The sequence below is a fragment of the Glandiceps talaboti genome, chromosome 8 (assembly GCF_964340395.1).
Source record: "Glandiceps talaboti chromosome 8, keGlaTala1.1, whole genome shotgun sequence".
NCBI classification, from domain to species: domain Eukaryota; kingdom Metazoa; phylum Hemichordata; class Enteropneusta; family Spengelidae; genus Glandiceps; species Glandiceps talaboti.
This window is the reverse complement of record NC_135556.1, coordinates 10,765,001-10,782,998: the sequence shown is the minus strand read 5'-3', so window position 1 is coordinate 10,782,998 and position 17,998 is coordinate 10,765,001. Positions and strand designations below refer to the sequence as shown.

The window sequence follows — 17,998 nt, the reverse complement described above, 5'->3', positions numbered from 1 at the left end:
AGTGTGTAAGGTACACCGTGATGGGGCGCCCTCACAGGCGCCATATCAAACCCTTCTTCCAAAGCCAAAAACAGGATGCCCTCTACCAATTCACCAAACCATTATCCTACTCCCTCCCACTAAGAGTAAGAGAAATGTACCCAGCCAATGACACCCCCTCCCTTTCTTCCAAAGCAAAGAACATGGTGACCCCCAATCAATCCACTCCCACCCCCCAAAAACTGACCAGTCCACTGACAATCATCTTTTTCCAAAGCAAAAATCAAGGTGACCCCTACAAATCGACCAAACCATCCCCATGAGAGAAACAGAAAGAAAGAGCATCATACAGACACATACAATAAAAAAAAATACGTCCATACTACATCTTCATAAAGAACGTTTATTTGGATATCATTACTAATACAAATAGTGACATAAACAAGGTCACAAAAACTGGGAAATATTTTAATATGTCCGAACGCATATTTCGAAAAGAATATTAACCACAGACGAACTTGTGGATGGAATTTGAAAACAATGTTGCTTTGTTGACATGCTGAAGAGTGATTCAAAACAAAACTTCATTTGTCTAAAACCAACCTCTCCTAAACATCACGTATCATTTTTAGATACATCTATTGAGAGAAGTGAACAAGTTCTCTGGCATTAATATCTCCATTTTTGGCAGATATGCAAACAATTTTTTTCTCTCTTCATGATTACTAAGTTTAAGCTATTCTTTGCAGTACTGAGCTTGAGGAAAACAATATTGCAGGCAAACCCCTACTTGTCACTCCAACCATTTCTGTTAAAATTCACCCGTCAATTTCAGATTTCATGTGGGGTTTTTTCAACAATAACTTAGCCATTAATCTAGAAAACTGAAATAACCATCTTTGACTTGAATAAACAGCGTGAATAACATTTCTTTGGTAAACCAAACTAATAGAAATGTTCCATGGATCAGTGTTTGTAGTTGCACAGCTCAGTTGGTGTATCTATGTATCTAATTCAATTCAAAGAAGGGTAGATCATTTCAAAATGATGGCTGTGATTAGTTTGTTGAAATTTTTGTACATCAATGGGACGTACTGGATTTTGACATCAGAATTTGTTCATTTGCCAATTTTCTATATGCATGTAAAATTGTCTTCATATCTGTAGCGAGCACTAGTGACTTGGTTGGTTGGTTGGTTGGTTGGTTGGTTGGTTGGTTGAAGGGATGGTCGGTAGATAATGATGTTCAAGTCAACAACAGCTTTATTGTCTGTTTAGTCCGATCTATGGTTAGTTAATAGACTGGCTATGTTGTCCACATCTAGAGAACTCCTAACCTTTTCTCCATCATAATATGAGTACTTCCCATCACTTCAGAATCACCAGGGGCTACAGAGAAAACATACACAAATAACAATTATATAACATTCCCAGAGGGAGTGTGATGCATGTGTATATAAAGAACATTTGTTATGTATTTATTTTGAATAACAGTGTAACCAGCAATACATTATATTAAGCATGTCCGTCAGGGCCTTGGACCTCAATTAGTTCAGAAAGTACTACTGTCCTTGGTCCTCACCAGTATTTTATTTTGTCCATAGACATATTTTTTTGTCTCTTTCATTTCTATATATTTATTCAATATCTGTATAATCTGTATAAGATCTGGTGAAATAAATTTCAATTCAATTCAATTCAAACATTTGTTTTCATTCAGCTGAGGAAAGTACAAGTGACCTAAGGGGCCTTGACACTGAGTCAAATGAGTAGGAAAATACAAGTGACATAAGGGGTCTTGTCATTACGAGTGATATTTGGTCACAAGGAATTGAGGAAAAATCAAGGACAATAATTGTAATAACAGTATTTGGAATGATTTGAATCATATTTCATGCACCACAGGATCAGTGATGCAGACATGGGTTGTCGCGATGGCCAAACCTCTATATAATCCATATTTTCGGTTCAAAGATAATAACTTGGCTTGCGCATGATGTAATATATGTTAGATTTACGTGTCTTTAAGTTGTTTACACACACACACACACCCACACACACACACACACACACAGAGACAGACAGACAGACAGACAGACAGACACACACACACACACACACACACACACACACACACACCGGGCGATTCCTATAGCACTACTGAACCTCAGTTCAGTTGTGCTAAAAAGGATTTTGAATAATTTCCCTTGAGTTCATTTTTTAACCAAAAGCAAGTGTTGTGTTAAGATATTGGGTATTAGGAAGACAATTTCTTTCAAGTGTATCTCTCTGTGTTAACTTTGAACTTACCATTTAATATATCTTCAAATTCTATAATGTCATCTCTTCCTGTTAGTGTATCAAGTGCAATGTTTGAACTTGGTAAACATGGTAGCCTCTGAATCTATACAAACAACAGAACAGAAATACACATTTGTTATATACAAACATTTCGAGCATAAAGTATTTTTTCAATGTACATATTTATAAAATAATATCATAACTGTGCAAAGCCCATAGGCTCAAACAGGGTAGGTTCATTTGTAACTGGCTGCCTCACGATGATATTGTAGATAGCACCCTCCGCATGGAGAATGCGCATAGTATATAGAATGTGCATGCGTAGTCATTGCATCGCAATGCATCCTTGGGTAACACCCCCCCCCCCCCCCCCCCCCCAAAAAAAAAAAAAATTGCATAGTATGTAGGACACGCATGTGTACTAGTCATTGAGCTGCTACCCGTGAGCTATTACCTGTCTGGCTGCATTTTGTTCCATTTTTAACCTCAATGGTGCATGCAAACCCAGAATGTTTCGAAGCATTGCCATCTCTCTCTGATCTTCATTCTTGTGAAACTGAAAATGAAACGGGGATAATAACTATTATATTATGTACCAGTGTTACTTGCACACACACTATTGGCATTTGCACTGCAGTGTAATACCCATCTTGAATAATCAAGGCTTTATGACTATAATACATATGTCATAGATATAAGAGTTTCAATGGGGTTCCTTCAAGACAGTTGAGGGAGAGATAGCTGTTGTAGTCATAATGCCTGGTTTACAAAAAAAATGACGTTCTGATTGCACTCATGGCTTCATACACAAACTTACACCAACAAGCTCTTGGCCATGCTGCCACCAGGCTTTAATACCGCACTCTAGAAATTACATACATTTTGTTACCTAAATCACACACCTGTGATGCGATCATTTTGCTTTGAACAATTTCCCTACTAGACAACAAAAGTAATGTCCCCCAATTTTGGAATAAAAGACTCCTGATGTATTTTTTTTTTTTTTTAACCCTACGTTGTCTCCAAGGCTCGGATTATTGTACGTTTGAGATACAAATACACCATGTATTGACATAACAATACATTTCTCTCTTTGGATATATATATGTATATGTTTTGTATACTATGTAAACTTCTACTTGCTGGTTAGGCCTAATAAAAAACATTGTGTGGGTCCAGTTACATTCAATTTTAGAATAGGTGGGGTGGGTAGATTTTTAAAAAAAATCTTATTGTATTTTTTGTCATGTGTGAAAGTGTCTAGTTCAGGTTTCCCATTGTTTTCCAAGTGGTCTCTGTGTTGTTTATTTCACCTAGTTTTTCAGGCCAACCCTAAACTTTGTTTATGTATTCAAGAAAAATAATAATAAAATCGCGAAAATCATGAATTCTCGCAAGAAATAGTGGGTGCGGAAACTGACATCAACTTAAAAGGACAATATAAAACTATCCAATCTGTTATGGCTTTACATCTGATAGGAAGAAATAAACATCACAGAGACCATTTGGAAAACCTGAACACAAGAAAAAAAATATATAATAAAATAAAATAAAAAATCTACCTACCCCACCTATTTTAAAATTGAATGTAATCGGAACCACACAATTTCTTTTTTACACCTGACCATAAATTGAAATATTTCATTTTTGTACAATATAATAATCTGACAGCATAATGTTGTAAAGACACTGTTCAAACTTATACTTACATTTAGTTCTGAATATTCCAGGGGATGAGCGGATGAAAGTTCGTCTTTGACTTTACTTGGTCTGAAAATAAAACAAGCAAAGTAAATATTCAGTCTTTCACAAATTACCATTTTTGTTCAATTGTTCGTGTGATATCCAACTTCATTTGATATGAAATATCATGACCTAGTTGTGATGAATCCCTGACAAGTTATCGTACAGAAGTCTCGGTAGTGCTGATATGTGCAGTCACAACATTTTATATGCATTAAAAAGGAATACCCATAAGGCTGAAACAAAAAAAGAGACAACTTTCACACATTTACACACATTACAAGACAAATGTTATCGTCGTTCTTTTATCCTGGTTATGTACGCGTTTTAATTGATTGTGAAAGTCTTGTTTTTATGTACTCGTTTTATTGTTTTTATCTACTCGTTTAAATTGTTTTTGTTTTTATGGCAGACACTATAACTTCCTGACAAGGATCAATAAAGTTTTATTGTATTGTATTGTATTGTATTGTATTGTATTGTATTGTATTGTATTGTATTGTATTGTATTGTATTGTAATCCAAGTCTTGTTTTTGAAGAAATCTCAGCAATGTGTGAAAATCGCTGGACTCTACAAACACCAGCAGCCATTGTTTCACTGAAAGCACATTCACCTACACTGATATAGCAATATACATGTATTTACAAATAGAGAGAATATACCATGTATTGTTCATTGGTCAAAGAATCACTAGGTCATATCATTCCGCTATTTTGGAGAGAAACATTAACTCTCTGAATAATCAAATGCATTGCATGATCAGGGTCCATAGTTGATCAATTGAAATATCACACTCATTTCCAATTTACGGTTCCAAACTAACTATATTGTATTGTCATATACATGTATGTCTGCTATCTAACAAATAGAAGTTTTGCTTCTGTGAGATCCCCTACCAGCTTGAGATCATATGTTTGATTGACCTCCCTGACCTGGTGAATAACACTGCACGGATATTATAGTACATGATAAGTACATGTACATGATGATGTACAGACACTGTATCAAGAATGTTTCAGTAAGTGTGTTTTGACATTTGTTTATCGCATGGAACCACCACGCTTTCTGGTAACTTAGAATGCTAAATGGCTTCCAGACTATTTAGTTTTAGGAGATTGGTGGGGGGAGTCCGGGGGACAGGGTGTGATGTAAAATCGAACAACTTGTGAAGGTCATGTATGTATTAAAGTGTTTTTGTTACAGGTGGTATGAAGGCACACCGTGACACAACACAGCATATTTTTTTTACAGACGATAACTAGGTAAAATCTAGAATACTTGATACACAATCACATTGGAGAATAATATGGACGAACCAAACGATTCTTCTATCACAAGACAGAAAATTGTCAGATTTTAATTTTAAAATTATTCATAGAATTCTACCAAGTGGAATCAACCTTTGTCGCTGGAGAATAAGCAACAGCGACAAATGTAGTTCATGCAATGTACCGGACACATATGAACACATGTTCCTTCAATGTCAAAGACTTGGTTTGTTCTGGGATCACGTTCAGACTCTTCTTAGTACGAAGCTGAACATACAAGTTATAATAGATTTTAACGTTATTGTCTTTGGTTACAAACCACTGAGTGTTGCTCCAATAATTAGATTTATTAACATGGTGACTACTATTGCAAAATACTGCGTATTTGCGGCTTGGGCTAATTTCAATAATGACCCACAAAATCCCAAATCGATCCCAAGCTATGACTCATTTCACAAATATCTATCTTTTATGTACAAAATAAATCAAACAAAGAAATGTACTTATTTACCATTCTGGAAAAGATTATTATTTTGAGAGTGTACTATTGTTAACCTTTGTATTTGCTTTCAGTATGACAAACACTTTTATTCGGGGCAGTGCTTTTTTGACGGATTAATTTATATTTATTTCTTATGAACTGTAACTATTTTGTTGTATGTATATTTATTTTTTCCAGTTTGCTTGTGATATGTAAAATGGTTTTGACAGAGCAGTTATGTAAATAAATAAAAAAAAAAAAGAAAGAAAAAAAGATACACAATCACATTACTTTTTGTTCATGTCTATGTTTGAACAACATGACTGTTGATGTTACGACAATTGTTACAGTTCACCACTAGATGGCAGTGTGGTGAACAATTGTCCCAAACTTGACAGCAGCCAAACCCATAACAACTTGGTTATGTATTCTAATTATTTGAAGTTCCAACCTTATGAACTTGAGAATAAGTAAACTCTTACTAACTTTCCCAGCCATTTTACTAGAGGTTCCCACAAATACTATGGTACTGGTGTACAAGGCTTGAAAATCTATGCAAGTTTCACCCTTTCTCTGTTTGTGTATCATTATACCATTCATCAGCCAAGTTGAACAAAAAATATGGAATATATACTGTGGTCGTTCTATGTCACGACAACATGTGTCTACGTCACTGGTTCTGTTGTGTTCGAAATATGAGTCAAAACTTTCAAAATTGCCATTACTTTTCTGACTTCTCTTTGATATTACTGGTGATGGTATAATTATTTTATTCTCCAATATTTTTCTTTATTCAGCCAGAAAATACTCATGACTTAAAAGTCTGTCGACTTGTAGTAACAAAAACCCCTTAGATCACTAATATTTTCCTTGGATGAACGAAGAAAAATATTGGAGACTATCATCCAAGAGTTCCATACATTAGTATTATATAGTAAAACTAAGTTTACAGACACTAGATAGTTAGATGAATAGAAATGGTGTCGTATAAACAAGTAACAATGATCTTGGTAGTGACAACTCAAGATAAATGTACCTAGTCTGTGAGATACGACATTTGTGCAATTACTACATGTATCAGCTACCACTGAGTCTCTCAGATTTAGTTTAGAAGCCTGCTAGGGCTTCACAACACAACGAGACATAGATATGTACAGTATTATAGTAAAATACACTAAGTTTTCCAGACTTTCCCTTTGAAAGCATCACTAAATACGTATAATTGTATATAGCAAAAAGCCTTTAAATCATCAACTCACTGTCTGTTGACAGGGTTATGCTGTGTTAACACAAACCGCTCTATGATATATGATAGATGCAATAACAAGGTCAAAGGGTTGGTAGATCTTAGGTTATGTCTGAGTATGATGGCATGGAATAACACTGGTGATATGGTGGCGTATAAATCCGTGAAGACCAGGAAGCAAACATGATATGGACACACAAGAACTTTCCCTTTTCACAGATAAGAATTATACTCATGATGCAGATTAAATTTTTTTTAACGAAGAAAAAAAAAGACTAAAAATATCTTTCCTAGGAATACTGTTATGACTATTCCTTCACTGAATTCTCCCTCTATTTTTTCTTTCCTCATCAGAAAATTCTTGGATCAGGACATAAATATTTCAAGACTTCCTGTATAACTGATTTAAATGTAATATAAATCTCAATATGATTTATTTTTTGTATTGTCGGTGTTCTTGCTAAGCTTTCACAATCTCAAAGACACAGAAAACTTCAAGAAGAATTCCGGTTAAGTTTACCTAGTTTCCTTTACTCTGGAATCATACATTCCAAGACATAGTACAGATTTTAAGGATACAGTTTCCTGGACAGATAGTAATTAATTTGATGGAAATTCGCAGTGAAATATTTGGGAGACTTCACTAATTTCTCTCACTATCAAAAAACACCACTGAATCCAAGATATAGTACTGCATTAAGGATGAGTTTCCTGTACAGACTTGTTGCCAATTTTACAAGATAGTCATCAATTTACAAGAACTTTTTGTTGAGAGTATTTAGGAGAGTTCAGGTAAATTCTCCTTACACTAGTAAAATAGACTGACTGTATCAGTACAGACGACAATCCACAATTGTTCTCTTTCCAAATCTCGATGAGATGCAAAAGAATTCCAATAAAGTATACCAAGTTTCCTTACTCTGGGATTACTACATGCCAAAACATAGCATCACTTTAATTATGGGTACAGTTTCCTGTACAGAAAGTCACAAATTTTAAGGGAATTTCCAGTGAAATACTTGGAAGACTTCAGGTAAATTATCTTACTGTAAAAATACACTGCCTGTATCCAGTATATCCCGTTTTTTGTGCAGTCACACATTTTCATGAGTATGACACAATACAACAAATTCTTGAAAAAGTCCACTGAGGTACAAAACTAGTAAAAGATGATTTGAAACTGTGCTTGTATTCCTTTACTACTAAAGCAATATAATTACAAAATCAAACAGCAAAACTTACTGTGTGATCATTTAGTAACCTGAAATTTAGTTATGTGAGGATTTGCTCTTACTTTGCTTTTCTCCCTACCCTAAGAAAGAGCAAACTCCCCATACCATTGGATTCAAGGCCATCATTTATTGACACATGTCATGCTAGAAGGTAATATAGTCATCCTGCTTTCAGCTGTGTTGATAGACATTGATTTCATTGAGTTATTTTCTATCATTATGCTCTTACATGTAAAGGTGAAGTGCAAAACTAGTCAACGATTGAAGTTGTTTTTTGTATTCATTAACAGCTAATTACAGTTAGTCTGCAATTCTTCTCTATAGTAAATTTAGGAATTGTAATGCTATGATCACTTTTCAGTATTTTAGATACGATACATACCATACTATAGAAATGATCCTAAAGGTAATATCTTATAGTACTTCTATTTGTCAAACTTTCTAAATTATTCTGTTCTCAATTGATTTCAAGAAACAAACTGTGTGCTTCAAAGTAACTTTATGAATTCAACTTCTTGTATTAGGCATGCAATCTTGGATGTTATGCATTGATTTTTTAGAAAACTGAACGGTCTGCATTAACATTAAGAATGTCTTTAGGACCAAGCCATTCTTTTCCATAGCAACTTTACAAATTGAATTGTTTGTAGTTAGCATAGATTCTAGGCTGTCCTGTTCTACAGATTTAGTAGTATGATTGGGAAAGCTGGTAATCAGAATATGATCCAAGCCATACTTCAAAGAAACAACATGTTACATGTTTACGTTTGTGAGTGCATTTGATGAATGGGAATCAAACAGTACATGGAGTGGGATGCTAATAAATCTACTTAATAGCACTAAAATATATATGATTAGTATTCCGCATAAACACTGTAACTTAAGTATAAGTCTACAAACCAGATCACATTTAGTTTTGTGTAGAAACAACTCTGATTACTGTACAATATCATATTATGAAACATGCGTACTTGTACTAATTTTCACAGTGATTTACCAAACAAACAGTACAGCAAGCTTCCGAACAAATAAACAGTACACCATTTTGCCAAATCCCTGGAGATAACATACACAGACAAACAACCCCGTGGGCTGTCCAAATGTTGCATCATGCTATTTATAGATGCACCACAGACAGCCGCTGCTCAATATGGTGATGTTTACTACACACACCATGCATCTTGGATCAAGTTTCACTAACATCGTGATCCAACAGTTTGGCAATCGCTTGAGACAGACAACTCTTTCATAGTTGATAAGCATTAAAAGTCAGAAAGCACACTAAATTGTCAAAACGTTGACCCTTTCCCTCATAGCCACTTTACAGTATCTCCCTGACAAGTCGGTTGACCTTTTTCCTGTTGCACATTCCTCCCAAGAAGTGTGTTCTCTGCCTGCTTCCTGGAGATAAATATTCATAATCAACCTCCTTTATTTCACTTCCTGCTTCTATGCTATTTTCACTGTAACACTGTTTATACACACGATGTAAAAATCTTGAAACTCACGCTTACACATATCACTTTCTCCTCTAGGGTTAATGCCTTGCAGAAAAACACAATTAGGCCATAACTACGTGCCTTACAACCTTATCACGACTAAAGCTGTGTACCAGTCTAAGATAACATTTAAACCAACTGTTGCTCAGCTAATACAAACCAGTCAAAAATCAATGCAACTTGCATGATAGTTTTAAGTTCTATCTTACATATGTGCCCTAGCCCAGACGTTTGGCTATCTATTAAACACAACATAGTTTCTTTTACAACATTACTGCCAAACAGAATAGCCAAGTCTCTGGGCTATATGTGTCACAAATAATAAGAATTGATAGATTGCAGGAATGGAAGGCATAGCAACAAGTAAAATGTATATAGTATAATTACATGCACTCTGTTTCTGTCTCTTAAATCAAGTATCTCATGGTCACCGCTGAGAGTGTAGCAACACAACTGCTTGTACATTTCACTCTATAGTCACGACTGAGAGTTTGGCAACTGTGTACTGTTTGTAAATTTGACTTAGTCACTGCTGAGATGGTCTAGTGCTATATCAATGGTATCGAATCATCTTTTCAAACCCCCCCCCCCTACCCCTTGAGATTCGATGCCATGTTTAAGACTGAAATACTCCTGAGAGTGTGGCAGCTGTACAGTTAGTACAGTACATTTGACTTATACTATATAGTCAATGCTGAGAGTGTGGCAACTTAGTCTACTTCCTATACGGTATCTTTATGATTTCACATGTATAGAGGGATAGGGTTCCGCTAACGTAGTATATTGTTGTGCCCCATAGAAAGTGTGTAATATATACGGATAGTGCTTTCAAATAGTCATTCAGACTACTAGTGGCAACTGTACAACTTGTATATTTCACTTGCTATAATACTGTACCATGTTACCATAATTCTAATTGGTTTCTTCTCTCTCAAATTTGACACACTAAACACTGCACAACTTCCAATCATGTGGCAAATATACTATAATTCCTGCATTTTTGTTTACGGTTGTGTTTCTCTGTATTTTTGTTCATACTAAATATCGGTAACCTGAGATGCGACTTCCTTCACTTTGCCCAATTTCAGATCATGATACAGTGTAGAACCCATGCTGGTCCTATGCTTCTATCATTTCAAACACTTAGATGAGGATCGGATGACAGGGAATCAAATTCAAAAGAAATACATCAGTAAACGAAAAGACAGAAACATATTATAGTACATGTTTACTGTACTGTGACTTCCTTCATCTCATCACTTTCAGATCATGATTGCACTGTAGAACCCATGCTGTTCCTACCCTTCTGTCATTTCAAACACACTTACAAGTTACATGATGGATCGGGTGATGACAACCGAAACTCATGTACAGAAACATGTGGGTAGACAACCATATAAATTTACCACCCTTCTTTCTACACTATATGGTAACATCAAGACAGTCAAGCACTAGAGATAATTGACTATGTCCCTTGTCATCTACAGTTACAAGGAATTGACAAACGAATCTTACCCTGTGACTAATCTATCTTGCACACCATAATTGCCCTTGTTTGGACTGATTGTGGTTTCTCCTCTCTTCTCAGCTCTCAATGTTGGATACCCGAAACTCTGTGAAAAGAGAAACGTGGCGACGATGACATTATAGGGTATTCATGTACATTCATTCCTGTCGGTTCAAAGTCAAAGTTCAGTACTACAGAAATATTGTATATCTAGGCAATGTGTTAATATATGAAAAAAAAAGTTTAATGTTATTACATAACTGGTGTGAAATATAGGCATGATGCAATCATCAATGTTTGTCACTGCACATATCATTATCTATATCCCATCACCTGACATCAATCTCATCGCACTCATAGTGTCTACTACTCTAGTGCTAACCTGTGACATCAAATCTCAAGATCTTTCGAGAGGGGTGAAGAGATGATTCCATGTACAGGCAGCATCTAGACTAAATGTCTACACATTGCTACAAGTTTTCAATGATTGAATGAATTTTTATCAATGAGTATATGCTCAGCTGTGACATCTGAATAGTGAAGTTTAGAAAAAAGACATTGATTCCCCAAAACACCTCTAACATACATGTTTTCAAAATAAAGTATCCAATCAGTAAGTCTTGCTAAATGTAAGAATAGTGTTCTGTGAAGATGTTTGTAATTATCCCAAAATATTGATGTTGGATTGTGTTGACTCTCACAGTCTCACTACAGTAGGATTTGTTCTTTGTGGAGCTACCTTACATGACATAATTCCGTGGTCAAGAATAAACAAATGTACAGATTGAAGGCCCAAGGGAAGTATTTTTTCTGCAACTGTCAATAATTTTTTCGAATTACCCTCATTATGAAAGAAATTTTTCAACAATTGAAACTAAATATTCATAGCCAACAAAAGTGGTATCACATATTACAATGTACGTGGCTTCCCCAGCTAGATTAGTCTGTCTCTGAGTCACACTGGCAATGGTACACTAGCACCTGTTGGCTGTGTGAAAGAAGTCAACCCGAATTTCTCAATTACTCACACTTGGTGATAATAGAAATAGAAGCATAACTCATGCAGTGAGTGTGGTTTACTGGAGTGATACAATTCACCTACTGACCCAGTTGTGTAACTTGCCTTGCATGGCCATTGGAAATCCTAAACAACGCGAAAATGAGTGCAAAGTCATGACCTTACCAATAAGTATCACTCATCAAATGAGTGTGGCATGAGTGTTACATGACTGAGTTCAGCTCACCTCTTGATTTGCTGACAACACTGGCCTTCTAGAGCCACTGAAAACCCTAAACAACACAGAAAATGAGTGCAAAGTCATGGCCATATCAAAAGTATCACTCACCCAGTGAGTGTGGCATGAGTGTTACATGACTGAGTGCAACTCCTCTATTGATTTGCTGACAACACTGGCCGACCTAACCCTACACAACACAAAAAAAGAATTCAAAGTCATGGTCAAAACTTTTACCTCATGAGAGAAAACTACTTTGTTCAAGAACATGACAATGCATTACTATGTACGTCACAGTAGGTCATTGCCCTTTGTAAATGAATATGAACATTATCATAAAAAAAGTGAAAGCAAGCACGCTCTTCTTTCTAATATGACAGTTGAGGAAACGACAAATGAGCAACAACTGATGGAGCAACTTGGCAATGTGCCAGTAGGGAAACAGCAAACTTGGACAACAATGGTAACACACTGTAGGAGACCTGTCAATCAAATGATACACTGTAACATCACACTATTGTCCTTGAGGTTCACACAGTTGATTGTTTAAATGAATGTGAGACACCACTGATGACTGACCAAAGCTGATTGACTGATTAGGTACATGTTTGAAACTGTCACATGGTGAGTAGTAATGGAAACACTGACTTTTGTCTCCATGCAATTGTACAGTACATCCATTTTAGGCAGAGAAGTAAATCATAACAACCTCCATCATAAATTTATTTGATGTCAACATCCAACTTTGTTAGGTTTATGGTGGTCTTACGAGCCTGTGATGTCATTCTTTGATTTAGGTGAAATCTAATGACATGCTTATATCCTTCAACTTCACTGAAATAGACCCTACAAAGAAATCCATGGTATCAAGCCCTCAATATTCAACTTAAACCAGAAGACACAGTCAGAACTACAAGGCAAAGCACAGGCCCACGTGTCCTGCATGACTTGTCATTCAATAAAACTTGCTATCGATATTCAATATACCCCAGATGGATCCGGTACTACCCAGGGTAATATGCATGCCCCGGTTACCCCCAACTATTCATGCTGCCAAGGACATCAACTCTATCAAAACACTTCTCCAACAAGCAAACTTAAATACAAGAAATGAGAACTAGAGCACATCAAAAATTGTAAACTCATCACATCACCCCAGTACCACACTGATATGATGTACAAGATAACCGCAAGGTACACAGTATCAAGCAGAAGCAGAAGCAAACCGTATTTTGAGCATATTTTCAAATTTCATTTATAATAAAATGATTTTTTAGTCCTCTTGACCACATGTGTTCAATTCCTAGACAGACAAGGCAGTAATAATCTGTTTAATTCAGGACTCACCCTCCAGATATATTCAACAACTACTAAAATGCACAGAACAACACATACTTCCATTATGTAACACATTTACTAACAATGGATACCAACGAAAGTTATTACATGATTTCATGGAATTTTAAGGTGAATTAAGTTACAATAAATTCTCTGAAATCGTGGATCACCACATTTTGAAAGGTAATGTGTTCAAAACTGATTTTCTGAAAACAATAGAAAAAACATGCTTTCAAAGCGTGACAAAGTTACTAACAATGGATACTACCCTTCTAAAGTAAACACATTACATGATTTCATAGAATGGACAGGTAATATTAGTCAATTCTATGAAATCAGTGTTTTCCACACCTTATAAGGTAATGGGTTCCAAACTAGTACTTGCTACAGACAATAGACAAAACCTGTTTATTCTGTTGTTGAGTGATTCGTGTCATTATTTTCAGGGGAATAACACTGGAGAGGTGTGGGAGGCCAATGTGTCATTGTAGGTTGACATATGGCTGAAATACATGCTTTAGCATTCACAAGGAATAAGCATAAAAACATCCCTGGAAAACTTATCCTAAAACTGCAGTCGCTGTAGTCTAGAATCCGGTCATGTGGGAATTTGTTACTCTCACAATTCCCCTACCACACCTAACATTTGTCTAGCAGCCGTTTACTTACATGAAGCTTTGGCTAGAAATCAGGTACACATTCTTATTGGGTTTGAAATTTTTCCTGATACAAGACAACACCAATAGCGTCACCATGTGATTAGAATCAACTCACAGGGTTGAACTGTATAATGGAAACATAATATACCATATTTAAGGTAAACTTGCAAACTCGCCATGTTGAATGTTGCATCATGGGAAATGTGATAATAAATACTAATCAATTAGTATCATAAACAATATTGTTACATGGTTTATGACCACCAACAATCAATTCATATTAAACCCTGACAAGTGTGGGAGGTTTATTTTATCAGTAGCTCCAGATAAGTTACTATGATAACCACAGATAATCCCATAGTCCTTTGCGTCTGAGCATGCTCAGTCTGGATTGCAAGTTCCCTATTGTCGCTGTGGGAAAGCATAATCTAATTCATGGTTGGAATAAATGGCAGAAAATGCCAGGTGTGGTAGGGGAACGGTGAGAACAAAATCCAACACAACTGGATTCTACATGTAGGCTACAGTTGCTTCAAATTGCACTCACTGTTGTCGTGGTTAGCACTGTAGTTCAAAAGTTTGATCACTTTTACGTAATAAAGTCCATTGAGGACCAGCCATCATTAGCTGGTTCAGAGTTAATACAAATGGTGATACAGTAATATTTAAAACAGACCCCAGAAAACCTACCATAACACCAACACTGAATGATACACCTTCTTTGACAAGAGATTGTGTTAAAACTCGTGCAACTGTGATTGGATTGGATTGAAACAATTCAACTTGTCCCACTTTTAAATTACCCCAATTTCCGACAGAAGTGATAGTAGTCCTGCTAGCAGATGGAGATTCTGACTATGCCCCTCTCGAGCTCTCCTCCCTAGTATTACTACTATATGGTCAGAATCACGTCCGTACACCGGCCTCCGTCTGCAAGATTAGGCATGGAGGTAACAAGGGACTGGCAAGCAGAATCAGGAGAGAAAACTGCAGCGAGTAACCATAGTCCGTTGTTCCTTAACAATTACTCAATTGGAGATGGCAGAGACGTGCCGTTAGACCCAGTAATACCAGTGGTGTTTAGTCAAAACAATGAAAATGTGCAAGTAATGCCAATGGCCGTCGACATCGGGTTGTCATTGAGTTGAGCGACACACATCGTTGTGCAAGTTAGTATGCACATGAATCGTTTGACGATTTTGATATGTTAACTTACACGAATTATGCAAAATCTACTACTTCATAGCCTTAAACACCAAAACCACTGACAATAAATACAAGAAATAATTATCACAGAACATGTTACCCACCATCTTGGATTTCTGTCTCACGCTTGCGTAGTAAGAACTCCCAGAATGCTAGTCGTTTCCGGAACCCGTTGAAAGGGGGGAGAAGTAACTATAACTTAAGTATAATATCATCGATTACTTCCTTTATAAAACTCAAAATTATATGTAAATAAACTTTATTTAGTGGCAACAAAAACTGGTGACTAAATACAGAAATAAATTTCAAAAACAAACAACTGCATACCGCAAAATATGTAGCATAGTTTAGTAAGCTTATATTTTATATACGTATATTTATAATATACGTTATGTATGTATGTATGTATGTATGTATGTATGTATGTATGTATGTATGTATGTATGTATGTATGTATGTATGTATGTATGTATGTATGTATGTATGTATGTATGTATGTATGTATGTATGTGTGTGTGTGTGTGTGTGTGTGTGTGTGTGTGTATGTATGTATGTATGTATGTATGTATGTATGTATGTATGTATGTAGGTATAACTCGATAAATAAGCCGATAATGAATGGTTGTCACTTGAGTATGTGTCAATTCTATTTCACATTCAGACTAAAATGCTGATAAAAAAATGAAATTATTTATGAAAATTATAACGAGGAAGTGGTTATACGTTGGGAAATATATATTTTTTGAATGTGGTTTTATTATTAAATATATATTGCCTGTTTACATATTGAAGACAGTCTCAGCAAAAAACTAGCCTGTTCACGACCCTTACGTATATTTCCCATACTCTCGTGTTTGGGAGATTAAACGAATTAAATGTATTAAGCGTAGTAAACAGGCCAAGTAAAACCAGTATATCCTATTAAACATCGATCGTCCTCGGTTGTAAAAAAAGAGACTATGCGCCTCACATTAACCTTTCACGTTACCATGGTTACTATATATTCGAAAACTCAAACTTTCAGAAATGGAAAACGGTCTCAAAGTGACGATTTCAATATGAATCCATGCATTAACATTTTTGAGACGTCAAAATGGCCACCAAAGAAAGTGTTCATACCGACTCATATGGGAAAGTGCGAGAGTGGCGATTCCTTGAAAACGAGATGGTGGAAAACCAAACTGCACTTTTATTTTGAAAAAGATAACGACTCGACCGTACCGAGTTCGATAACCTTTCACGATACGGCAAAGGCTCTAGTAATTCTTTTTCCCAGGGAAGTTGTGGGAACGTTTCTCCCTGCAAGGGCTACGATGTTCCAAATCATTTCTAGAGTAACGTTCGTTTTGTTTTTTTTTTGTTATATTTTACTTAAATTTGCATTTATTAATATTGCTTAGATTTTCATAATGGTTATGTTTTGTTGAAGGAAGTACATTTTGTGTTAGGCTCAAAATCTACATTCTCGCAAACCAGAACTTAATATTTTTCTTCTGGATACATCGAAAAATGTGTCTTGGACGGCGCCGTAAAAGAGGCCGTGGTTTACGACGACGTAAATCTATCATTACAAAGTCTCTGTTCTACGGTATAGTTCGTCACGCTCCATAACCATCGCAAATAGACACGAACGAAATCCTGAGTTAATAGATCGAGTTCAGACCACTCTCTGAGATAGAAGTAAGAGTGTGTCGGTCGAATGTTCGTCATTGAGCTGAGCAGTATACAGGTGCAACCAACAAAGCTAGGTTTTTTGTTCGTTAGTTTAGTATATTGGTCAGCTGAGAAGGCAAAGGAAGAAGGAAAATGTGTCAGTAATCAGGGCAGGCTTTGAACATTTCACATTTTGTGAAATCTAAAGGAGGGAAAATTGTAATGAAAAGATGTGAGATGCTTTAAAATTTCATGCGGTGTGCCAGCACGAGTCATTGTCGTCATGGAGTTTAATTTAATCCAAAAATATGTCTTTTTGGAAGAGAAGATGAAACTGAATGACGGTGAGAGGGCAGTGCAGTATTCAGATATGGGGAGACGGAAAGGGGAGACGGAGACATTAAACTCTGACTGGGTAGTATGTCGTAGGCATGCGGACATGTTGCAGTGAGAGAACACATACACACAGTTGTATGAATAGCATTCACTTTCCCCTTCATATGCTGTACAATAAAACTAACAAGTGTCATTATGGTCCATTAACATTTTTTTTCGATATTTCGAGAGAATTCCGAATATTCTATTGACTCGTTAGCTGCACCTGAGTATATATTTTGATGAAATCAAAGAAATGTTTGGGTCAAATTAC

The 17,998-nt window shown here is 36.0% G+C and overlaps 1 protein-coding gene across 1 annotated transcript; it reads right to left on the bottom strand.

Annotated features, from left to right (window-relative positions):
* Window positions 1-392: 392 nt before the first annotated feature.
* Window positions 393-15,811, bottom strand: LOC144438929 (proteasome maturation protein-like). The gene is made up of 6 exons (XM_078128156.1): window positions 15,801-15,811; window positions 11,267-11,364; window positions 3,990-4,050; window positions 2,735-2,836; window positions 2,290-2,383; window positions 393-1,368 (listed from the first exon to the last, which is right to left on the bottom strand). Exons 1-6 carry the CDS (start codon window positions 15,801-15,803, stop codon window positions 1,301-1,303), a joined length of 426 nt encoding a protein of 141 aa, XP_077984282.1. The 5' UTR covers window positions 15,804-15,811; the 3' UTR covers window positions 393-1,300.
* Between the last annotated feature and the right edge of the window lie 2,187 nt (window positions 15,812-17,998).

Bases quoted from the DNA above. Each gene is read 5' to 3' on its own strand.
- LOC144438929 (XM_078128156.1), bottom strand. The intron at 2,384-2,734 runs GTAATAGCTCAC...TTGTTTGTATAG, and splicing joins AACAAAATGCAGCCAGACAG to ATTCAGAGGCTACCATGTTT. The intron at 1,369-2,289 runs GTAAGTTCAAAG...TTTTCTCTGTAG, and splicing joins ATTTGAAGATATATTAAATG to CCCCTGGTGATTCTGAAGTG.